This window comes from Eptatretus burgeri, chromosome 2 (assembly GCF_056783735.1).
Source record: "Eptatretus burgeri isolate ZD-2024b chromosome 2, Ebu_testis_v1, whole genome shotgun sequence".
In the NCBI taxonomy this organism is placed as follows: Eukaryota; Metazoa; Chordata; class Myxini; order Myxiniformes; family Myxinidae; genus Eptatretus; species Eptatretus burgeri.
This window is the reverse complement of record NC_140962.1, coordinates 8458128-8484012: the sequence shown is the minus strand read 5'-3', so window position 1 is coordinate 8484012 and position 25885 is coordinate 8458128. Positions and strand designations below refer to the sequence as shown.

The 25885-nt window shown below is 41.1% G+C and overlaps 1 protein-coding gene across 13 annotated transcripts in view; it reads right to left on the bottom strand.

Annotated features, from left to right (window-relative positions):
* The window catches only part of KAT5 (lysine acetyltransferase 5), a 90605-nt gene that overhangs the window by 40377 nt on the left and 24343 nt on the right, over positions 1-25885 (bottom strand). For 7 of the 13 annotated variants that reach the window (XM_085862277.1, XM_085862267.1, XM_085862219.1 and 4 more), the window contains exons 5-13: positions 21900-22016; positions 15028-15117; positions 14441-14695; positions 13740-13829; positions 13375-13515; positions 5353-5446; positions 2180-2339; positions 1996-2077; positions 1293-1351 (exon numbers count right to left, since the gene is read on the bottom strand). In XM_085862277.1, the coding sequence (XP_085718403.1) occupies positions 1293-1351; positions 1996-2077; positions 2180-2339; positions 5353-5446; positions 13375-13515; positions 13740-13829; positions 14441-14695; positions 15028-15117; positions 21900-22016 (1088 nt within the window). Of the gene's footprint in view, positions 1-1292; positions 1352-1995; positions 2106-2179; positions 2340-5352; positions 5447-13374; positions 13516-13739; positions 13830-14440; positions 14696-14995; positions 15171-21899; positions 22017-25885 lie in introns of those variants that run through there. The other 6 variants (XM_085862304.1, XM_085862296.1, XM_085862257.1 and 3 more) reach the window with 4 other exon arrangements.

Sequence of the window (25885 nt, the reverse complement as noted above, 5' to 3'; positions counted from 1 at the left end):
TGCGGATCCTGACTCGTATCTTCACCAAAATCGAATTGATTCGTCTGTATCAGAAACCCAACCACTCAACAAAATCAGTCTACAACTTTTTGTGACGTCCTGTTCACAGACAAACAAACAGAAAAACAGACAACCGTCCCATCTACTATCTCAAGAAACCACTTGTGGAAATTCAATCAAACTCCTGGGTCTCGTTATCAGCCAGATCTTTCCTGGGCAAACCACATTTAAAAGTTGGCCTCCAAAGCCAGTCAGCTTGAGCATCCTTTGTCATACAAAGTCCTTCCTTGGCACACCTGAACTCCTATCCACTGACAATGCCTTCATCCACAGCCTGACGGAGCACTGCTCTCCCCTATGGGCTGGCTCCCCTGCCTCACACCTTGCTCAGCTCGATGCCGTGAAAACCAAGGTCTTCAACATCAATAGAATATCGTGTGCTGAAGCTGGGTCTATGGGCCTATCACTTTCCCATCGCACACAGGTCCTTTTTGGTCTTGCATCCTCTACTGTTTTTATGCTTTGTCCCTCCTACCTCCTACCTCCCCCCCCAAAGCTTTCCGCATGAAGTATGCGGTCTACCATCAACCACCGCTTTTGGTGAAACTCCAAAAATTCAGAAACACTGCTAACCTCCACTCATTTGTTCCTCTTTTTTTCCCCACCTTTTTTCTTTAGAACGTGAAACCAACATTCACATTCTACTTCTATCAGGGATGTCTCTTTGCCATGGTAAGTTGGGGGCTAAATCTTCCCCCATTCTTCCCTGCTGCCCGAATTAGTCAGGGCAGGGCAGTCACGGTCAGATGCCGATTGGTCCCCATTGACTGGCCCTTTCCCTCGTCTCGCTGTCTCTGGGTCTCACTGTCTCTGTCATGGCCCTGACTTCATGAAGGCGGGGGAACACCATCATAGATGTGAGGGATCTCTGGGTCACTCGTGGGATATCGTTCGGCTGTCTCTGTGCCATGGGCTTGTTTGAGAGAACTGTTTGGGGCTACACAACAACAACTTCCACATTCTCTTCAATCTTATTCTTCCCTCCAGTTCTTCAAGACAGCTGTTCACCACCATCTCAGATCATCCCCAATCCAAAACCATGATCTTGTCTACCCCAGTTCAACACCCCCTCACACCGTCACCCACACATCCTTCTAAATTTCCAGTTCTTCCTTCTTTATCCATCCTGTCCAGCCCCTCATTCCTCCCCACACCCATTATTTGTCTCTCTCGATTTTGTCCTTCAACTCTGCTGTTGGTTCCCTCCCCCCCCCCACCCACCACCCCCAAACCTTTTGTTATGTTGAGTCCTGATCCGTTCAGTGTTTTGGCTCTTCCAAGAGCCTTGACTCTGTATAAAAAAACAAAAAAATTCAAAAAGGTAAAGCATGGATGCGCAAACCAAAATTACTGTGAAATTCACTGAAGTTGCATTCAGTGTTTCATGGTTATGTCATCCATCACACACACACACACACACACACACACACACACACACACACACACACACACACACACACACACACACACACACACACACACACACACACACACACACACACACACACACACACACACACACACACACACACACACACACACACACACACAGTAAATATTGATCATAATCACATATATTAATGCTCCATTTTTTTTAAATACGGGAGGTATACTTACAGCTTCCTTTTAATTGTATTTTGCATTTTTAACTCCATTCCAAGTAGCATTTCTGAGATGGTACATTTCATTTGTATTCAAATAATTTCCAAAAAAACCCCAAAAGTTCATTCAACCGGTGCACTGCCAAAAAGTAATTTTCTTTAAAAACAAAAAAAGTTTTCTTGAAACGAGAGAAAATGTTTCTTCCATGTAGTTAAAAAAAAAAAAATTCTCATCGTTTTTCTTTTTTCAAAAAAACATTCTTTCTTTTCCGAAGAAAATTCTTTTTGGCAGTGTGTGAAAAGGTCAGTCATCGAACCAGTGTTTCTAGCTCACCTTGTAATAATTTATGAGGCTGAGATGCTGCAGGGTGGAAATGACATCCTCCTTTTTGATGCTCGTCATCTCACTGATCTCACTGTGACAAAGGGAAACCATGCAGGGCTCTGTGAGGTTATTTGGTGCAGAACACAGTTACAGAGCAGCTCACAAGCCGTTGCAAAACTACTGGCCTACTCACTTGATGGTGACCTGTGGTCGATCTCCATTCTCAGATTTTAAGTCGATGAGGATCTCCAGGATTGTCTGCGACCAGTAGCTTCGGTAGGACAAAAGGCCAAGATCGGACAGGGGTTTCTCTGGTGTACCAGTCTTTCCCTCAACTTTGGAGAGTTCATAGCCTGCATGGATTAAGGTTTGGGCAGGGAAAATTAAAATGTTGTGGGACTTACTGTCATTGCCGAATGTTATGCAGAAGCTTTAATAATATTCCTTATGTCTTGCTGCGGCAACAAAACATCAATCTCACACTTACTGGCAAGCGCCGTCAAAAAGTTCATGAATTGCACTCTTAAATTCAAGTGGGATACTGGTGGTTCTTCCGTTGTATTCATTAAAAGCTATTACCAATAAGTGCAACAACCATTTAATTTAATGCACAACCAAACGTTTCTGGCCGAAAGAGAATGCCTGCAGCATAATGCTGTCCATCTGTAGTTGTGTTTTTGTTCATCAAGCACTCCCGAGTTTGTTTTCCCGCTTAAGTTATAATGATCAAATGAATGCCTCGATAACTAGTTCCGTACAGTTCAGCACTCGAGTCCTTTTTTTTTTTTTGTATACCTTGGTCGAGGCTCGTATGATAGCTAACACACAACTCACAGCAAGGAGGCATGAGACAAGAGGGGCGGGAGTGGAAGGGACAAAACAGTGGGGAACAGACACATTAGGTGAACTGTGGAAAGGAGAGGGATGGGGATGGGACGGGGAACATGGCGAAGAGAAGATGGACATTTCAGGGACTTTCAGGAAGGAAAGCAGGAGAAATTAAGGAAGTGGGCTTGGGTGGATTATCGGGGGTAGAAAAGATCGAGGATTTGGATGGGGGAAGATAAGAGGTGGTGGTGAACAGCTGTTTTGAAAGCCTGGAGGGAAGAATGGGAAAGAATAGAGTGAGGAAGTTTATTCCAAAGGCGGAAAAAAAGAGGAATGAAAGAGTGAAGATGAGCAGTGATTCGTGATTTTGGTAGTTTTACCAGAAGGGGGTTGTTGGCGGACCTTGAGCGCCCTGTGGAAATGTGGTGGGGACAAATCGCAGAGAGAGCAGGGGGGCAAGGCTGGAGAGGAGTCGGTAGAAGACAGAAAGACCACCGACCAACCTGCGGTGATTGAGTGAGAGGCCCAAAGACTCAGCTTCATTGCGGGAGATGCCGATGATCTTAAATGCCCTGGTTTCGACAGCGTGAAGCCGAGAAAGGTGGGAGGCAGGAGCACCAGCCCAGAGGGGAGAGCAGTACTCCATCAGGCTACGGACAAAAGCTTTGTAAGTGGTCAGGAGCTCAAGAGGGCCAAGGAAGGACTTAGCACGACGGAGGATTCCCAGTCGGCGACTGGCTTTTGAGGCAAGGTTGGAAATGTGACTTTCCCAGGAAAGGTCATGGCAGATAATGAGACCTAGAAGCTTGAAAGAAAAGACTTCTTCCAGAGGATTGTTGAGAAAGTGGATGGGGGGGTTTTGTAAACGGTCCTTTCGAAGAGACATAGTGAGAGTGTGAGATTTGTCTGGATTGAAAGACATGTTCCACGTGTTGGACCAGTTTGTGATTTTATCCAGATCTGCAGTGAGTGAAGAAGCTGCTGCTTGCCGGTCTGAGGGATGACAGATGGTACGGCAGAGGGTGGAGTCGTCGGCAAAGAGAAATAGAGGATTTTCCAGAGAGTCCGAGAGATCATTGATGAAAACCAGAAAAAGAACAGGGCCCAGAACGCTACCTTGAGGAACTCCAGCCTGCACAGGAAGAGGGGATGAAAGAACTCCATTTAGGGCCACATGTTGACTGCGACAGGAGAGGAAGTCTGCGAGCCATGAGTGGAGATGGCCTTGAATACCATGGGAAGAGAGTTTGGTGAGTAGGGCAGGGTGCCAGACTGTGTCAAAAGCACGTGATATATCCAGGGATACGGCTCGGATTTCCTGTCTGGCATTGAGGACCTCCATCCATTGATGGGAGAGCAGAAGCAGCATATCCAGGGTAGAGTGACCTGGTCTGAAACCAAATTGATGATTGGAAATCAAGCCATTGGAGAAGAGGAAGGATTTCATGTCTGAAGCGATGATGGATTCCATCACCTTGCTGATGATTGGGAGAAGGCTGATTGGTCTGTAGTTACAGGGATCTGTTTTTGCACCTTTTTTATGCAGGGCAGTGATGTTAGCAGATTTCCAAGCAGATGGCAGATGACCTTGGGCAAATGAGAGGGTGAATAGAACAGAGAGAGGGTTAGCAAGAGCAGAAGAGCAGGCTTTGAGGACACGTGGGCTGATGCTGTCTGGACTGGTTGCAGTCCTGAAGAGAAGTGGATGTGAAATAGTAGTTTGACAAAGGATGGTATTTTCGAGTGAGTAAGTGGTGCAAAACAAGCTAAGAAGCAATGGGAGTTGTCATCCTGAGCAATAAATAAAAATGTCACTGGATTTTTGCTCCATGGAAGCCTCGACCCTAACAGCTGAAAAAAATCCTTCTCATCGTCACTACGGAAGAAAATTTACCGACAGGTGAGTTCAATCACAAAATGTAGGTATATAACTTTTGCCCCCAATCAGTTACTCTGCTCTTCGATGAACCTTGAGAACTGTATGAAACGAAAATAAGTGACAGATGTTCCAGCCCAAAATGTGGAGATAATAATAATAATAATAATAATAATAATAATAATAATAATAATAATAATAATAGCATTCCTTTCGTGCCATAAAGGCACATAGGGCTGCCGAGGCAGTTTCATTGGCAAGGAGTACAGTTCTGGACGGTTTGCCACTCCGACGCAGGTTACTCCGAATGGTTATGACCCCAGCACACTGGTACTCATTCTGCCGACCTCAGAAGGATGACAGGCTCAGTCAACCCCACCTGGTGTTAATTCAACAAGGTTAACAAGTCAACTTGGTGGTTAACAGGGGCTTGAACTCGGGACCCTCAGGTTCCAAACCAGCTACCATAAACCATTAAGCCAACACCTTGCTTACAAAATGGGGGAATATCATCTATTTAAAAAGAAAAAAATATTTCCTGCGACATGAAAATGTTGCCAAGTCATTTTCAATGCGATAACATCGTTTTAGCAGCTTCATGGTGAAAAAGAAATTCAAAAATATCCAAGAAAGTTTCAGGCAATTACGTCACAAAGACTTACTGAATTCAATCAGCAATGTACCATAGCCTTTCCTCTGATATGGTGGGAGGGTGAGAATGCAAGCCACGTTATAGTCTTCTGTTGACTCCTTTTCCTGCGTGCAGAAGGAAAGCCACAGGTTGTTACATCGAACATTCGCAATGGCACAACAGGGACGTGTCTAGCACAATGTATACATCTGAAAACGACATGAAAAAAATGATGCATTTGGTCCAGGAACGAACATACTCTGTTTACTGAAAGTCGAGGAGAGCATGTTGATCAGCATGGGAAACAATGTGAAGCAGTCTTTTGAGTGTTAGTCCTGCGTTGGAACAAATGAGTGAAGGAAGGAAAGTATGGTGTATGTATGTATGTATGTATGTATGTATGTATGTATGTATGTATGTATGATCTACTCCTCCGAGAGGATTTGACCGAGGAAGCTGAAACTTTCCGGAATTAACGAGGGCAATCTGTTATGTTATTGCTTGAGTGCATGGCTCATAAAGTGGGTACACTACTGTTACACAAAGGGCAAAAAAAGTTGAGGGAAACATGAAATGGAACCCATTATGTTAATCTGCATGTATTCAAATAGCTAAATCTAAATTTTAAGACCTGCAGCACATCCGGTTTTAAAGTTACCACTGAATATATACAACACTGTAAATACACGCTCAAATTTCGAGCTTGGCATCAGCATTCTGTACGGAATCAGATGAAAAAAACAAGGTAAATATTATATTTTGGGATAAGAAACAGATAATTTTTACTCTGACAGGAAAAAGAAGAAAACAACACATTTTGAGAGAGTCCGATGTTATAAATTACGAAGAAAACACAGACGAGTTCAGTAGCAAAGAAAGCCACACTTGTTAGCGAAAAATAACGTTAAAATTGAATCTATGTCTTTTGAACTTTTGAAAATAATCACTTTAAACATGAAAAGAAAACATAATTCTTACCTCTTGGATCCTCACGAAGCACCAAAGAAATTCTAGCGTTGGTTAAAATGAATAATTATCAGACAAATGCGAGTCACCTCGTTCGGCTCGGCGTCCTCACGCTCGATTTGTACATTACGGCTCTCGCAAAGACACGGACACGAAGACAAACGCTGTGCTAGACGGCGAATGAAAATGTGCTGACACGCTTGCAAGTGCCTATTATATCCATCAATCGGGGAAGTTTGCAAGACAGCAAGATTTTCTAATGCTAGCGTTATTTGCGTCCGACGAGAGATGATGATTCGTACATAACGGGACTGACACGGAAATCAAGACGGGATTACTTGCGGTCCGAATTTTATTTTTCTGATCACAATTTTGATCTATATTTTTCTGCCGTTAGACTCTGTCATATTTCCACGAAATTAATGGAGATTTGGAATAAAAAATCATAAGAAACATTATCAATACTGGACCCCTTATTTTTCTCGATGCAGTGGACACGAAGCGTTATGTACGAATTCATTATTTCATCAGATAGGGTAGATGCCAGAAAATCCGAACAGGGAGACAGAACATCATCAAAACGTAAAAGAGACACCAAAGTTCACATTCTGAGTCACCACACTCAAAATAACTGTCACATAAGAAACGTACAGTGAAATAAAAATTTTACCAATCAAACTATAACATTTCTAAGGTTACCATACCCATATTCTGTTGCTTTAATTCATCTTTAATAAAACAGGGAAATGGAGAATATGATATTGCCGGTTTCTACAGGTTCCCCAAAATGTCCACTTTCATTTCTGACCATTGATGGTTTGTCTAAGTATCTCATAATAGTTTTATGTGGCATTTCCCACAAACATACCACAGCATACCCACTTTGTGAGCCATGCACTTGAGCAAGTTTCATTTGCACACATCTCGTCATTCCCTTCCTTTGGGGGAGGGTGAGGTGCAATCGTAATTACCTGAGCTAAATAACCACGGTGTATTATGCATGTTTTTCCTTGATCGGGGTTATTTGTATTTTTGGAAGTGATCAAGGCAGCGGTCTATTGTCTCTACACCACCCAAATAAAGGCACGAGTCAGAAAACATGTTGCACGCTTGGAACAAGATTGCCCAAAGGGCGGGTATTCTGCTCGTGATGAGAGCATATGGACACCGATAAAGAAATTTTAATTTCAAACTCAGCACATGCTGAAACAATGGGATTAATAAATGTTTTAAATGAATTAATTTCTCTCAATATCTGTGTTAAATGAAATTTAAAAAATTTAATGTGCAGGTTTATTTTATTTTAATCTAACTGACCTTTCTCTTTACCTCCAACACCGAAGGTGGACAGAGGTTATATTTAACCTCCGCCATCTTCGAAGATGGATGGAGGTTACTGTTTTCACCCCTTTCTGTTTGTTTGTTTGTTTGTTTGTTTGTTTGTGAACAGTATTACGGAAAAACTCCTCTACGGATTTCGACGAAACTTGGTGGGGGGTTAGGTATGGTCCAAGGATCATGCCATAAAATTTTGGACTTGGTCCCCCCCGCCCCAAAAAAAAAATTGTTAGAGAATTTTTTTTTTTTTTGCATTTCTGCATGTTTTAAGTGATTTCCAACCCCCCCCCACCCCCACACAAAAATTGTTACCTCCCCCCCCCCAAAAAAATAGAGAATTTTTTTTTGCATTTCTACATGTTTTAAGTGATTTACAACCCCCCTCCAAAAATTGTTACCCACACCCCCCCAAAAAAAAATTTTTTTTTTGCATTTCTACATGTTTAAAGTGATTTCCACCCCCCCCAAAAAAAAAATTGTTAGAGAAAAAAATTTTTTTTTGCATTTCTACATCTTTTAAGTGATTTCCAACCCCCCCAAAAAAATTGTTACCCCACCCCAAAAAAAAGGAAAAAAATTTTTTTTTGCATTTCTACATGTTTTAACTGATTTCCAACCCCCCAAAAAATTGTTAGAGGAAAATAAATGCTTTTTTTGCATTTCTACATGTTTTAAGTGATTTCCAACCCCCCCCCCAAAAAAAATAATTGTTGGAGAAGAAAAAAATTTTTGCAACTTTTTTTTCAACAAAATTTCGATTTCTTTTTTTTGCATTTCTACATGTTTTAAGTGATTTCCAACCCCCCCCCCCCAAAAAAAAATGTTGGAGAAAAGAACTATAACTGTCAGCACTGTTGACATCATATTTAACTAATACGTGCCCGTAAAAAAATAATAATAATAATAATTAAAAAAAATAATAATAATAATAAATAAATACATAAACCACACAGGCCGTTTCTTCGCTCGCACCTGCCCGTACGTGTGTGACCCGGAAGTTCGATATTATTCGCAATTTATTTTTAATACCCAATTATTCAATTAGCGCCAACATATTTTACCTTTTCGCAATGTCGTGGCAAGGAAAAACAAAAAGAGAAGAGAAGAGAGAGAAAAAATTTACTTCCTGGTTCGGAGCATACCAGCACTCTGATGTTCCCAAAATTTATACACCGTCTAATATGAAAACGATAATAACTTGGGCCATTGTGTTTATCTATAAATGCGCATAAGAAATCGAGAAATTATTAGAATACACAAAGTCATCACTCTCCGGAAGCCCATACGTTGTAACCCGTAATGGGGAACGTGGCTGTGCTTCCCTTCCCCATCGGCCACGCCCACGCAGCAACGTGTCTTCCCATTGGTTTGGTAAATAAATGGCCATAACTTGGGAAGCACTTGTCCTATTAATATCAAACCTTGAAAAGGCACATCCTCAGGTCCCCAGCAATATACCTGGCAAGTTTCAATTAAATCGGACCAGTGCTTGTCGAGAAACAGCGGTCTCACACACACACACACACACACACACACACACACACACACACACACACACACACACACACACACACACACACACACACACACACACACACACACACACACACACACACACACACACACACACACACACACACACACACACACACACACAGCTGGAATTATAGATAGACGAATAAGATATAAGGTTCACTTGAGTGACCCAGCAGTATTGGTGGCAGAGGTTTTGCACTCACCCGAGTGCTCCCCCTCTAGTTTCACCCCTGTGTCTGTCTGTCTGTCTGTCTGTGAACAGGATGTCTCAAAAAAATTGTGGATGGATTCAGATGAAATTTGGTGGACAGGTCGGTGCGTGACAAGAACGAATTGATTCGATTTTGGTGAAGATCCACATCCTGATCCAAGGATTTTTTTACGTGATTCTTTACCATTGAGTGACAGGTCTAAAAACAATATATAGCACGATATCTCAAAAGGTTATTGACGGATTTGGACTAAACTTGGTGGACAGGTTGGGTGTGTGACGAGGACAAATCAATTCAATGTTGGTGAAGATCTGGATCCGGATCTGGATACGAGAATTATTTCATTTTGAAAGGGATTCTTCACCATTGAGAGATAGGGCCAAAAACTATGTATAGCTTGATATCTCAAAAAAGTGGTGGATGGAGCATGACAAAAGTTGATGGATGAGTTGGTTGGATGACAAGAACAAGCGAATTAGATTTTGGTTCAGGTCAGCAGATCTGGCCCCTCAGTGGGATACAACATGTGAAATGTTCAGCCTGGCGGAGGTATGCGCTCTACCGAGTGCCGTTCTACTTTGTTCCGTTTCCATCATGCCCACGTCTCTGAGCCTTGATCTTTAACCCTCTCATCTTTGACATTTGCCCAAGACAATGTAAACCCTCCCTCCACCCACATTTCACACAATCTTGGATACATTCTCTTTGATCTTAACACCTGAACTTTGATCCAGTCCCTTATTTTGTGTCTTCCCTTCCACCCACATTTGACCCTTGATCTTCGATCCAGTCCCTTACTTTATAACCCTCCCTCTATCGATATTTCCTTCTTTTAGTCTTAGGAATGGCTAACACTTGAAACATTAGCTGCAACTTGTTTTCCACAGTGGCAAATGTATTCTTCTAAATTCTTTGTTGATAATACAGTGACCTGCAAAAGTATTCACCCCCTACTAATAATGCCCCATTTAGATGAATTATGAATTATGCAGAAACAATTTTTCCAAATGAACACTTTTATTCGTAACTGAAGAGATCCAACTAAACACTTATTGTTGAAGGAGGTGACATGTCAGGAATACCTGTAAAAAACATGTACAAATCAAAACTCACTGGTTGTATGAGTATTCAGCCCCTGAGGTCAGTCCATGGTGGAAGCACCTTGTGCAGGAATGACTGCTGTGAGTGTTTTTGAGTTAGTCTCTACCAGCTTTGCAGAGTAAGATGGTGAAATCTTTACCCATTCTTCATGTGAAAATTGCTCTCGTTCTTCCAAGTTTGATGGGGATCGTCAATGGACTGCAATCTTCAAGTCTCACCATAAATGTTCAATTGGATTCAAGTCATGACTATGACTGGGCCACTCAAGGACATTTATTTTCTTCTTATTCAACCTCTCCAGTGTGGCTTTAGCTTTGTGCTTCAGATCATTGTCCTGCTGAAATGTGAATCTCCAACCCAGTTTCAGATTCATGGCTGACTCGAGCAGGTTTCCTTCAAGGATTCTCCTCTACTTTGCACCGTCCATTGTCCCTTCTATCCTGACAAGCTTGCCAGTCCCTGCTGATGAAAAGCAGCTCCATAACATGATGCTGCTACCACCGTGCTTGACAGTAGAGATAGTGTTGACTGGGTGATGTGCAGTGTTAGGCTTGTGTCAGACATAATGCTTTGAATTTAGACCAAAAAGTTCAATTTTTGTCTTGTCTGACCACAAAATGTTTCTCCACATGCTTGCAGTATCATTAAGATGCTTTTCTCCAAACTCCATATGAACTTTTAGATGCGTCTTTTTCAGTAATGGCTTTTTTCTTGCCACCTGTTCCGAGAGGCTAGCTTTGTGAAGGAAACAGGATATTGTTGATTGATGAATACTGACGCCCCATCTTGGACATAGATCTTTTTCAAAGTCATTGTTGGATTTACAGTGACATCCCAAACCAATTTCCTGCTTGCCTGGCTGCTGAGTTTGCATGGGCGACCTGATCTGGGAAGAGTCTGGGTGGTATGGCAAGTCTTCCACTTTTTAAATAATTGATTTCACCATACTCAAAGGAATAATGCCTGGTGTTGGGTTAATGGTTGGGGTGGTGGGCTTGGGATCCGAGAGTCCTGAGTTCAAATCATGCTTTGCTGTTGAATTAACACCAGGTGGGGTTAACTTAGCCTGTCATTCTTCTGAGGTCAGCAAAGTGAGTACCAGCTTGCTAGGATGATTGAGCCATTTGAGTATTCTGTGTTCGAGTGGCGACCTATCCAAGATGGTACCCAAAAGCCCAAGAGACTGCTTCGGCAACACCGATGCTCTTTACAGAATGTGGTCCTCATGGATTTGCATTTGGAAAGGGATGAGTGACTTTGAATTCTTCTTATAACCCTCTCCTGAACAGTGCTTCTCCATCACTTTATGTCTGACTTATTTGAAAAGCTCTTTCTTCTTCATGTTTGCCTTGGAGGTTGACCAAGTGAGTTGCACCTTAAAACTCCTTATACAAGTGGAGGAGCTTAATTTTTAAGTTAAACCACTGATTACATACAGGTGAAACCTATTACACTTGCTCTGTAACCTTTCAAACAAATAATTTGCTCGTGAAGTGGTTTATGGCTAATTAGGGAAAGGGTTTGAACACTTCTACAACTGAGAACCATCTGATTTTCTTTGTTAATCTAACGTATTCACACATTTTATCTGCAATTTTTGTTTTTTAACCTTTATCACTTTGGAGAAGTTTATGAAGACTATATATGTATAAAGTTTGATTTGAAAGCATCATGACACAAGCTTAGGCAGCATCAAAATATCAGAAAACTTTGCTGGGGCGAATACTTCTGCAGGCCACTGTATCCATTGTACTAACATGCTTTTTATTTCTTTTTTATCTTCAATCATCCGATTTAATCATCAGGCTATTTTGAAGAAATCAAAGCAAAATGATGTGCAAATGACACGAGTTAAACGTATCAAACCAATATGAAGAGCTATTTCATTGTGGCAAATTATTATGTTGTCGATGAATAGATGCAACTTCTCTGCCCAAAACGAATTGGTGAATATTATTCAGTTGCCAGATAATTTTGGGAAATGGCGAGAAAAACAAAGGCGCATTTATTTCACCAAAAACCTCCTGGATTGGCAGGAACTTGTTGCGTAAGTTTCTTCGGTGACAGTTTACCTCCATTTTAAGTTTTCGGCGTGCGCACGCAGGTATCACAGGTTAAATCCATTAATAAAAAATTCAAAAAGATGATTCATGCTTACTTGAAATAAGAAAGTATAATGATATTCATAAATAGAAATTCAAGTTTTTTAAGTTAGAACAGCACCATGTATGGATGTGACGTCACCGACAGCACCAAATATTGCATGCATCAAATAACTGGGGATTTTTTTTTTTTCTTCAAAAGGGAAGCTCAACCTCTTGCAAAACCCAATAAGTGTGACATTTTATCATGATCGAATAATTTTTCCCCTTAACATACTTTGTCATCAATTGCAACTTCGTGAATTTACCAGCAGTTTTTGTGGACACATTTGCTCATTTATTTCACAGCCAATCAAAAACGCCCAATGGTAATCCCCAGGGCAAAAATGCTACAGTTAGCACTACAGTGTACGAGAGTAGTACTCTCACATACTATAGTTGGTAACAGGTCCTACGACAGTAATCGGCAGAGAATTACTGCAGGAAAGGAATGTAATTATTGTAATTCTGAGATTTTCAAAGTTAAATTTAATTTCCCCTTTTTAGACGGGGGCACAGATTTATGAGAGATTATAAAAAGCAAAACGCATTTCCCGATGAAAATGTAAATAAATATTCAGGTTTTTACCTGCTCATTATGTACATGAATATTAATCACATTTAGAAAATGTTTATGATCAGAGGATTTATTTTGGTTAACTTCAAAACAACTTATACAGAAAACAAACAAGATTGGGGATGTGGGGTAGATGTACAAAAAGGTCTTGGTAATTTACGTTGTGCATTTTTCCTGCCTACCTTCGAGAAGTACCCAACGATGTGAAAGCCTTTGCAGTCGTACGTGGTCATGACGTAGAAGAGAAAAGGATCTGTATCATAATACAGTGTTTTGTGATCGAGAAAGCACTTGGCAAGAAGGCAGAGGTTTTGGGAGTAATTCTGCAGAGAAAGCAAGAGTTGTTATCAAGCATGTCATGCTGCTCTAAGAGTCTCAAAAGAACAAGGTAACTCTTGATAGTGCTTCATGAGTAAAATGAGCACATTACACAGGAGCTGAAAAGGATATGCACCAATATTGGTGGAAAGGATTAATGAACAATATGTAAAGAAAGCAAAAAACATGTAGGTGACCTCGAACAAAGGAGTGGGAAAACTTTCCAAACCTTGTTTTTCCTGCCGTCAATTTCAAAGAAGGAGATGTGGTTTTTTCGATATATCTCGTTGCCCGGTGGATGTCGTAAGCTGCATTTGTGCTGAAACCCCCAAAGAGCATGACATCACCAAGTACAATATGGTGCTTATCCCCATTAGCCAATTACACCGCAATCCCCATTAAATGAGGGCAATTGGTGGCGTCTACCTGCTGGCCAGATATCGATACCGTTAGAACAATATAAATACATGGTGCAAAGAAGAAACAGTACTTCAACCTTAGTTGTAATCCTAGGTGACAACTAATCAAATTCCTGAGGGTGATTAAACCCCAAAATATACCCCAAAATCAGATACGATTAGAAACATAATTTTTGCCATTTTGATGATTATTAATCAATATTTTTTTAACAGCTCCAACTGCACAGGATAAAGTTAAACGATTTGGCTTTCTTTCTTATTCTCTGTTGTAGATGTCCTTCAAAATGCCAAATTATCATTACACCTTCCCCACTCACTCTCTCGATGTTGCCACGAATCACCTCGAGAATAGAAACGATCTTGCCATCCGAGTGTCCATTCGGCTGTACAAGATCATTACCATCACTTTTTTGTTCAAAAAATTGTGGTCACAAGTTGGAGGTGAGGGCAAAACCACTTATGTTGAAATAAATAAATAAATAAATGAATAAACAAATTCAAGGCCACATACCATGTGCCGCTGCAAACACTTTAGACTCTTGAAGTACTTGAGACAGAATTCGCAAAGGTAGAGTACAGGTAGGCTGGTTAGCTCTTGGGGGTATGGCGAGAAGTACCAGGGCTTGAGGCGGTGCCTGCCAAGCTCAATGCACTCAATGTTCTTCATGCGTGTCACAATGTCATCGTGACTTTTGTCACACACCAAGCTTCCCGTCTGCCTGGGAAGTGGAACTGCTGGAACACTGTCAGAGCTGTCCTGAGAATCCTGGTGGCGCAGATGAGTGGAAGGGTTTAGATGCTTCGGTTTCACATCAATCTGTTGATTTCCGGTAACGGTAAAAATCAAGAAAGCCAGATCAAATTCGTAGCTACATATCCTTGGGGGACATGAGGTTAATTATACATACCACACTTCTTTGCTATAAATTTTAATGTCAAAATCTCTAACCCATGAGACTGGATGCGCACTATTGAACCCTCAAAAATACTCATAAATGTACCAATCCTACTTCCATGCATCACAACACGTGCGTAGTTACAATCACATATGGCTCGTGGCACAAACCTCGTCCCTCACATGTGGCTTGTGGCACAAACCTCGTCCATGGGCATCGAAAGTGCTTTCCTTTTCCTTCCAACCATCGAAACAAGTGGTCGGCGTGAGCCTCCATTCTGTGAAGAGGGATTCTATGAAGAAGAGAGAGAGCTGAATGAATGGGTGCAGGCAGCCAAAGGTGGGCCTGCGGGCACGGGGAGCAAAAAGGCAGGCCAGCCACAGGGGGTTTGGAACAGGGGGATGAGGAGGTGAATTAAAATTAAAATAAAACATTTCGGTGATACAGAGAAGCAAAATTAATGTTAAATGGGAGAAGAGGGGCATCGAGTTACACAACTGGAACCACAATATTTTGTCATAAATATTCAGTCATGAATCATCCAAGTTCGTATACGACTCATTTCAGTTTCTTCAGTGGATATTTCAACCAAGCAAAATTGCTTTTCCAGGTCATACTCAACAAATGGCAATTTCTAAAGTAACGAAGCCAAAATAGTTTCTGACAAATGTCTGACACCAATTAAAACCTGACTACGTTTCTGCCGCCATACCTTCAAGACATCTACCAACAAAGTTGGAACGACACGAGGGACAAGACACATGCAACGACCCTCATTTCTCTTCCGTCATATCAAACTAGAAGATTTGATGGTCTAAGAGTATGATTTTTCGTTTTGGGTGCAAGAGGTCAAGGGTTCGAATCCCGGTCACGCCCAAGGAAAATTGTTGGGCTTGTTTTTCAAAAAGTGGGACACCACGGACATGAAGACGAAACACTTAATGCCTCCCTCCAGGAACCACAATCACGATTTCATCACTCATGTCCACCATTGGGTACTGAGGACAAATTAAAAGTCATTATTTAAATCATACATAGATACACCAAAACAAAAGTCTACATTTAAATAGTCAGCAATGTTTCAAAAATTCAAAGCCTGGTGTTGGCTTCATGATTAGGGTGGCTGGCTTGGGATATTAGGGTCCCGAGTTCGAGCCCGGTTGGCCACTTAATTAACACCAGGTGGGGTTGACTGAGCCTGTCATCCTTCTGAGGTTGGCTAAATGAGTACCAGTGTACTCGTATAGGGGCACAGCATCAGAGGTATTGTCACGCCCCAACAAAATGACAGCCACCCGGCAGCAAAGCTGCCATACGCAAGAAGAAGAACTAGAGTGTACAATGTGGATCTTGTTTAAGTTATGATGAAGAGGTATTTCATCAACTTCATCAAGAAAAGCTCGATGGTTATCATTAAAGGACGTAAATTATGTCAGACTTGCAGGACAGAAAACTGCCTTGATAATACAAAACAAATGATTCGTAGTAAGCTTTTACCCTGGGCATAGATATCAAGATCTGGAATGCTAATCTCTACTTCATGGTTTTTAGGTCAATTGCAAGGGAAGTAAAGTATGGTTTACAAACTTTCAGTAGATAGTGAAACAGAAAAATAGTGTACAACATGTTGGAGGAGCAATTGCAAAATAAACAAGAAAAAGAGCAATCAAGGATTGCAGACCCTTGCCAGGACTTGTTTTGTGTGGTGTTTGTGTAGTTTTGTGTGGTGCACTTTGTGTAGTGTTTATGTACTGGTGTGTTACGTAATGAATATGACACATAACTAGAACTGCCACTTTATAACTGCTGGCAGATGACCGGGTAACAAGATGTCCCGCTTTGATTGGACACCTGACCCTGACCCAGAACGTTTTTCATTGTTATTCAATTGAATTTAGAATGGGATTACAATAAATTCAATTCAAATCAAATGGAAGACCAAATAGGTACAGTCCTGCATTGGAGTAATCAGAAGGAAACCAAACAAGCGACAAGCAAAGATGACATCATCAGGAGGAACCTGGATAGGATTCACATTTCAGCTGCTACTCCTCTACCCTCAAACCCATGTAGGCACAGCAAAATGAATGCTATTCAAAAAAAAAAACAACAAAAAAAACAAAGAGAACCCAGATCAAAAAAAATAAATAATTCTGGCTGCCAGACCATGCAGCCGATCAAGTTGAAATTTAAAGCACGTATTCCCCATCACTACCAGATCATAATTGGGAAGTTTCACGTCGATTGATTAAGCGGTTCCACAGAAAACATTATTTAATACTTTTCTTTCTTCCAATAGGACGACCAAACCATATGACCCATCAATTATTCCTTAACAAACTTGTACACCCAAGGCTTGGGGAACATTTCTGTGAAGTTTCCCCTCGATCTGTCCAGCCATTCTGGAGAAGATTTTTTTGTAGGTTTTGGGGTAAATGCAATATGGCTGCCAAACCTTGTGACCTATGACATCATATGTGTGAACCTTTTGTTCCTAATGGATAGGCGGTCATGCGTGCAAAGTTTCGCCTCGATATTTTCAGCCACTTCAAAGAAGATTTTTGAAAGGTTTAAAAAAATATACATATATATATATATATATATATATATATATATATATATATATATATATATATATATATATATATATATATATATATATATATATACATACACACACATATATATTGCCAAATTATGTGACCGATGATGTCATCAATTTTTTCCCCGTGGACCATTTTATCCCCAGATGACCCTCAAATTGGTTCACGAAAAAATATTTTCACGAAAAATATAATTGGTTCACGAAAAAATATTTTCACGAAAAAAATAAGTGACCACTATATTCGTTATTGTTGTCTGTCTGTCTGTCTGTCTGTCTGTCTGTCTGTCTGTCTGTCTGTCTGTCTGTCTGTCTGTCTGTCTGTCTGTCTGTCTGTCTGTCTGTCTGTCTGTCTGTCTGTCTGTCTGTCTGTCTGTCTGTCTGTCTGTCTGTCTGTCTGTCTGTCTGTCCCGAGCATAGCTCCATGGGTTTTGATCCGATCCTGATGAAATTTTAGTGGGAGGTTTATATCATGATGTAGTTGTTTTCCTGAAAATGGGCGTGGTCTGCCCATTATGGGTGGAGCCACGCCTAAAAAACGTGTTTTTAGGGGTAACCGATTTCAATTTGCATCTTCTCCTAGGGGTTTTGTCGAATCTGGTAGGGGTTTCGGTATTTGGTTAACCCAATGGCACCTGCATATCCCCACGGAGCTCGATTTTTCATTTTCATCCCAAGGTCAAGGCCACAAGATCACGAACTTAGAAAATTGCGAATTGTGTTTTTAGGGGGTCGCCGATTTCAATTTGCATCTTCTCCTAGGGGGTTTGTTGAATCTGGCAGGGGTTTCGGTATTTGGTTAGCCCAATGGCACCTGCATAACCCCACGGAGCTCGATTTTTCATTTTCGTCCCAAGGGCAAGGTCACGACGTCACAAACTTAGAAAATTGCAATTTTGACATAAAAATCCATCTTCTCCGAAGGGGTTGTCGAATCTGGCAGGGGTTTCAGTATTTGGTTAGCCCAATGGCACCTGCATAGCCCCAAGGAGCTCAATTTTTCATTTTAGTCCCAAGGTCAAGTTTACAAGGTCAAGAACTTAGAAAATTTCGAATTTTGACAAAAATCATACGACCGCCCAAACTTTGAGAGCTAGGATGACAATATTTTTTATGCATAATCTTGAGGTCATTCCCCACCTAAAGTCTTGAAACCATTTTTCTCTATCTCGAACACCTTGCCCGTGGCGCCCCCTTCAAGTTTGTTTTTACGCTGATTTCATCAAAGTGTGGATTATAATCCGAGGAGTGTGAAATGCATATAGCCTATATGACGTTATATTGTTCCTGGAATGTTCCAGAGGAAGTTTTGCACCAAAGGTCATAATCCTTGACCTTTGACCTTTAAAGTTCACAAAGGTCAAGTTTTCAAAGTTGTGGGAATCGAACCGGGTTTTCGACCTTCTTCGACGAACTAACTCCAATAAGCTAAAGCATGTATCATGTTTCCTTATTTTAATGTCCACAGCATTGTTTAATGTCCACAGCAGTTGTGTGTTAGCTCTCATACGAGCCTCGACCAAGGTATACAAAAAAAAAAAAATTGTTTTGGGACTTTTAAAGGTTATGCAAAGGTCAAATTTTTCAAGTTGTTGAACGAAACTGGGTTTTCGACATTTTGCAGCTAATAACCTGTCACTCGTACCACATCGTGTTGATCATTTTTATAACTTGGTCAAACATTATCACATTGTCTCATCCTTGACTTCTGAAACAATCTACATCGTCAAATACCGCTCGTGAACCATCGTCATCTTCAGACTTGTTTTTTTTATACTTATCAGATGTAGTGTTCAATATGTGCAATTGTGACATCATAAAAAGGAACCGATGACATCATTAAAAAAAATCACACCTATTCCCCATGAGGAGTACTTGCCATGTGCCAAGTTTAATTTTTTTTCCTTGGTGCGGTTTCAGAGATACAGAGGTCCAAGGTTTTTAGCTTTTTCCAACATGGTTGCCACACCATATGACCTATGAGGTCATAATTATCATTTAAACATTTTACATGAGTCACCGCTCCTGTGGTGAAAATTTCATCTCAATTTGACAAGCGCTTGCGGAGAAAAACACTAAAGTTCTGTGTGGACAAACAAATAGACAAGCGGACCCAAATGCAATACCCTCTCCTTCGGCGAGGGTAACTAGAATGGCACTCCTCGAGCGCATAGCCTCACGTCGCACGTTCATTCTGAACAAAAATACCATCGTTAACTAAATATACTACTATTATAACCCACTGCTGTTATGGCCCCGTGTGTCATCCATGCACCCTATTATGTCAAATAGTTTCTTGGCATGGGTTATGAACATCTTAAATTAAATTATGCACTCACATCAGATCATACAGGTAGGGAACAAAAAATAAATGGAAACACCTGGATAAATGAGTGACACCAAGTACATTGAAAGCAACGGTTTCCACACAGTACAGCTATGGCCCATGCGTTAATTAAGCAAATAAAATCCCAGCATGCTTTGGCTCATGTATAAAATGCTGCACAGGCCTGGTTGCCTATAATTATGGCTAGTATAGCTGCAAGAGGAGACCTCAGTGACTTTCAAAGAGGGGTGATTGTTGGGTCGCATTTGGCAGGAGCTTCAGTGACAAAGACAGCTCAACTTGCTGATGTTTCATAAGCAAGGGTGTCGAAGATGATGTCGGTATAGAACTCCGTGGGAAAGACATCATCAGCAAAGGGCAACAGTGGGTGGAAGCGCATACTCCAGGATCGTGATATCCGTGCATTAATTTTAAGTGCAAGGCAAAGCAGGTGAGCAACTGCAGATCAATCGACCGTAAATTTCAACCTGGGGTGCGAACAGCTAGGTTCCTCGAAAACGGTCCGCCAAGAACTCCACATAGCGGGCGGGATACCATGGTCAGGTTGCAGTGCACAAACCACTCATCACAGCTGACAATGCACATGTGCGAGTCCAGTGGTGCAAAGAGCACAGGCAATGGACTACCGAGCAGTGGAGAAATGTGATATGGTCAGATGAATCATCCTGCACAGTGTTCTCGACAAACGGACGAATGCACGTGTGGCGCCAATCTTAAGAACTCTACAACCCCGAGTGCTTGGTTCCAAAAGTAAAGGGTTCTGGTGGTTCTGTAATGTTTTGGGGGACATTTTCCTGGCATGGTTTTGGTGCCGTCATTCTCTTGGAAGGCAAGGTCAATGCCAATCGCTACTTAATGGTACTGAGTGATCATATTCACCCCATGTTGCAGCATTTCATTTCTGCAGGAGGGGCGTCTTCCAGGATTACAATGCCCCCATCCACAGAGCACGTGCGGTCACCCAATGGTTTAATGAGCATGACAATGACGTTATTCATTTGTCATGGTCTTCTCAGTCACAAGATCTGAACCCAATCAAGCATTTATGGGATATTCTGGAATGACACCTGAGACAGCGTTTTCCACCTCGTTGAAAAAGGTGTGAGTTGATTGACTTTCTCATGGAAGAATGGTGCCGCATCCCTCCTGAAGAATTCCAGACCGTGTTGGACTTTATTGCCACAGTGCATGCAGGTCACATCGGCCACACGTGGTGGCCCATCTCCCTATTAAGTGACTTTACATTGGTGTTTCTATTTATTTTTTTTTGTCCACGACCTGTAGATCAGATATATGAAGTTTCAGATTTTTTTGGAGAAGGATTTCAATTCTTCCAATTATGGTTGGAATACCACTTCACCGATGACATCATCATTATCACCCTATATGGTATAGCACATGGGGAGTTGATGACATATGCCAAGTTTCCATTTTTGTCACTGAGCTGATTCGGAGAAAATGATGTCCAATTGTTTTCCTTTAATCCAATATGGCAGCAACACCGTGTTATCGATGACATCAGAATTATCAATAAAACATTCTCCATGGGGAGTCCCTCTTATGTTTCAAGTTTTTCATCGATCGGACAAGCGGTTGCAGAGAAAACCATTTTTAAAGCAAAAAAATATATCGATGAGAACAGACAGACAGACAGGGATGTAGCAATCGTCTTGTATCCCCTTCGGGGTGAGACAAATAAAATAAATAGGTCCATTCACTGTAGAGCGAAGCTTGTGGATAGTATCGCAGGAATTGGTGGGTTTCCAATATTGGGGTGGAGTCCTCTAGAAAGAAGTACCAATTACCAGACAGAAAAGCAAAACAAGGTAGTCAACAACCGATTCAAAAGTAGAAGTAGATGCGTTTGAAGAGATGTGCACTTCAAAAAAACTTGTGAATCGACACCTTTGTGAATTTGCAAAGCATCGATTTTGGAATCACATTCTTTGCGAAATGATAAATCAATCCTTTTAGAGATGGTTATCATTGCGGAAAGGAAAATTTACCAATACAGAGGTGGAAGTATTTCGCTAAAAGGGCGATTACTAATTTGGGGATTGGATTATTTGCGAAATGAAGAATTTGAGATTTTGGAGATGTAGATCTTTGTAAAAGGGCAAGTTACCGATTTGGGAATCGAGCCAGCTGGCTCCTCGCACAGTGATGGGGCTGTCGCAGCTGAAGGGGGTTCCCAGGCATGCCAGTTCACTTGGCAGTTTGTGGGCCTGTCACGGTGAGGAAACTGCATGGAGAGAGAGAGAGAGAGAGAGAGAGAGAGAGAGGACGACGTTGCTTTTACAGGCACAGTGGATTTGGACCCCCTGAAGATATCGGTAATTCCATGTTAAAACCATTTTGTATCATTATACCAATCATAAAGGCATACTCTTTTGAGGTTTTAGTGACAAAAACAAAATTATTTTCACAGTTTTCAATACTCTAGATCAAGTTAGTTTAATCAATACATCATGGTTGTTGCTCTCCGCAAAAACTACACAAACCACCATGGGTTAGGCAGATAATATATTCAACTTCACGTATCATATCTATTTCAAAGAAGAACCCACCACAATAGCGTGTCTTTTATCGAGGGCATACGCCATTCTATATTTGCCTCATTGGGATGCAATTAAGTCGAAGAATCCAAGCCAACAGAATCCAGTTACACAAGCAAGTAAAAAGGTTAATGACTACGAGGATACATCTAAAAACGTAACTTATCCGACAAATTATATTCAACCTTTAAACAAGCTCTTTAAGAGCGGATACCTCCAGGACATGTGAACCCACTCTTCAATTGCACCACGGAAGCCATTTCAAGTCATGCATTTGAAGTTTCCCATCGGCGAGTTATTCAGTTGTCTATCAAAGCTAAAATGACCGTCATGAAGCTTTACTTTTCATTCGAGACATGGTCTGCTGTACCTGCTATTGGCTTAATGGTTAGGGTGGTGGGCTTGGGATCCCAGGATCCTGAGTCCAAATACCACTCGGCTGTTGAATTAATACCAGGTGGGGTTGACTCAGCCTGTCATCCTTCTGAGGTCAGCAAAATGAGTGCCAGCATGCTGGTATCCTGTGTCAGAGTGGCGACCCGTCCAGGATTTGTGTCCAACAGTGAAGTAGACTGCTTAGGCAGCACCAACACTCTGCACAGAGTATGGTCCCAATGAATGGATGGATGGTCTGTTGGTGGCAAATCCAGGAAGGGAGGACACCTGATTCAGCAAAGTAAATGACAGTTCCTCCATGGTTGACAGGGAAACTGGTGAGGCATGGGCAGGAGCGAGATAGTCCAGAATTGAATGTGCGTTTCTTCGTCTCTTCTAGCTGTGTCACCCACATCAACATTTGTCCATAATAGACTTGCTGTTCCATGCAATTATTTTATTTTACACGAAACACGTCGACATTGAGCAATAAAGCAATTTTCTTTGAAAATCTTTCAACCGTTTGGTTTGATTGGTCTGAATAGCGGGCTGACAAAGTTAAAGGCAAGGTTTTACAGCAACTTTTTGCTCAATTGTTGAATTTCTGCCGATCACTGATGGGTGTACTTCATATTCACTTGAGGGACCATCTGAAAGAAAATATTAAAATGCATTAATTCTGTATATCTTACATACGTACAAGCCGCCATTTTGTCCAAAGTTTGTAGAAAATTACAAGCACTTTGCATTCTCAGAACTCACTCTGATTATATATATATATTCATTGCTTATAAAGCTACTTTAACTCAACTTTATTTTTATTTAACTTTAATAACTTTAACTTTATTTTTCAAGTGAATGATGGAAATTGTAACAATTTCATTTTTGTATAAAATACAAGGAAATCGAACACAGGTGGAGGCCATTCAGGCCATCATGCCTGTGCTAACACCATACTAATTTATCAACACAAGATCCAAGGAAGAAAATGCATAATGTTTTTTGATTAATTAATTTAAAATGTTTTTGTAATTTTTTTTAATTTTTATTGTTATTTCATTTTTTTTCTTTTTCTTTTTCTTCTTCCCCTCAGGGGAGGGGGCATGGGCTTAGTTAACAAGCTCAAATGAGCTAAGATCCTCATCCTCTTGATAATGACGTCATAAAAACGAATATGACGTCATTGTGATGTATCAGGTTTGCGATAAATTATCTGTGCTAATGCCCGGCTTGATTCCCGCAAACAAAATTCAAACAGCTTGCCCAGTTTCGGAGATAATGGTATTGGCGACTTGCATTCGCGGCAATATCATGACGTCAACTTTTTTTCTAGGAAGAATTTCCAAAATCGGAGATGGTTACTGCCTGCGCGTGGGCTTTCTGCATATACATGGCAAGTTTCATGAAGACCCGATGAAAACTCTGGGTTGTGAAACAAAAAATGTCAAAGAATAGGAATGACGTCATAAAAATTGATACGACGTCATAGTGATGCATCATATGTGCGGTAATTCACCTCTGCTAATGCCCTGTTCGATTCCCGCAAACAGAATTCAAAAAGCTTGCCTAGTTTCGGAGATAATTTTTTAGGCGATTCCCATTAGCGGAGATATTTTGACATCATAACTTTTTTTCTGGGAGGAATTTTCAAAATCAGAGATGGTTAGTGTCTGCGCAGGGTATTTTTACATATATACGCCAAGTTTCAGGAAGTTTCGATGAAAACTGTAGGCTGTGAAACCAAAAAAGTCCACAAGAACAACAACATGAGTAAGACTTGGAGATCCTCCACGAGGATCGAAAAACATCAAACATCAACCACACAACCCCTTGACAAGACCTCCACCAACAGCACTCCGTACACAGTCTCGGTACGCCGTACACCGGTGCAAGTCACCGTCTAAAAGCGATAATTCAGTGGAATGACAAGCCGTACATACTTTTTTCCTGTGGGTTTTATTCAACACAAGTATAAAAGCCCATCAAAAATGATGGGTTGGAATTATTTTATTTGAAATATTAAAGGAGACTGGAAGATATGATGTTTCGTAGCAAGAAGCATTATTTTTAAAACACTGCATGTAGAAATGTGATCCTATTTTCTTTATCTTTTGGGACGTTTCGTTTTGATGGCACAGCCTTGTGAGCATGCCAAAGCCTGAAGACTCGGCCTAGACTCAGGAGTGATTATATCTTCTTTATTAGACATCCTACGGATGTAACTGAACGCTCGTTTTACATCTGCACATGTTAACCATCACGCGAAGCGAATTTCATCACCCTGCACCTGGTATTTGTTGTTTCTTTTTTTAAAAGGAAACGTTCTGTACACCACCCTTGAGGCCCGGTTGCAAGCCACCATCTACATTTCCAATCGAAGAGACGTAATTACTTTTACTAGTGCGTGCCCGTACGTACGTGCAAAAAAAAAAAAAAACTTTCAAACCGCGTGCCAGAAACAACAACCAGACAGGCTGTTCCTTCGCTATTGCGTGGCCGTACGTGCGTGGCCGTACATGCAAAAAAAAACTTTCAAACCGCGTTCCAGAAACAACAACCACACAGGCCGTTCCTTCACTCTCGCGTGCCTGTACATGCAAAAAAAAAAACCCTTTATGAACAATGTTTTTTTGAGTTTTTTTAACCTGAAAAATACACAGGAGTGAACACACAGTGGTGTTAAAAAGATTGGCCTTTAAAACACTTCTTAAATCGTTCTTATGGAGGGGGGATAGACAAATACACAAAACACACACTGTGTTTTATACGAGTAGATTTTTGTTTTCCTGAATAACATTTTTGCAAAATATTATCATGATCATCATATCAAACCAAATTCCAAAGGCTTCACCAATACTTAATGAGTAATATTTGTTTTTGATGTGCATGGTCAAGGCTCATGGAAGAGTGTGAACAGACTGGAAGGGAACAAAATTGGAAGGGGGAAACACCAACAGCAGAATAGAAATGAGTGCAAGAGTGAGCTCAAGGGGGGAAGGAGGACACATGGAGATGAACAATATGAAACCCAGCAAGTAGAGGAAGGGGGAAGCAGGGATGAAACAGAAAAGGAACAAACCAACTGACAACTAACAAAGGAAAAGAGGTGAGGAAGAGGGGGGTGGAAAACCACAACCTAGAAAAGGGGGTACTTGGGAATGGGGTCATTTGAAGTGGAAGA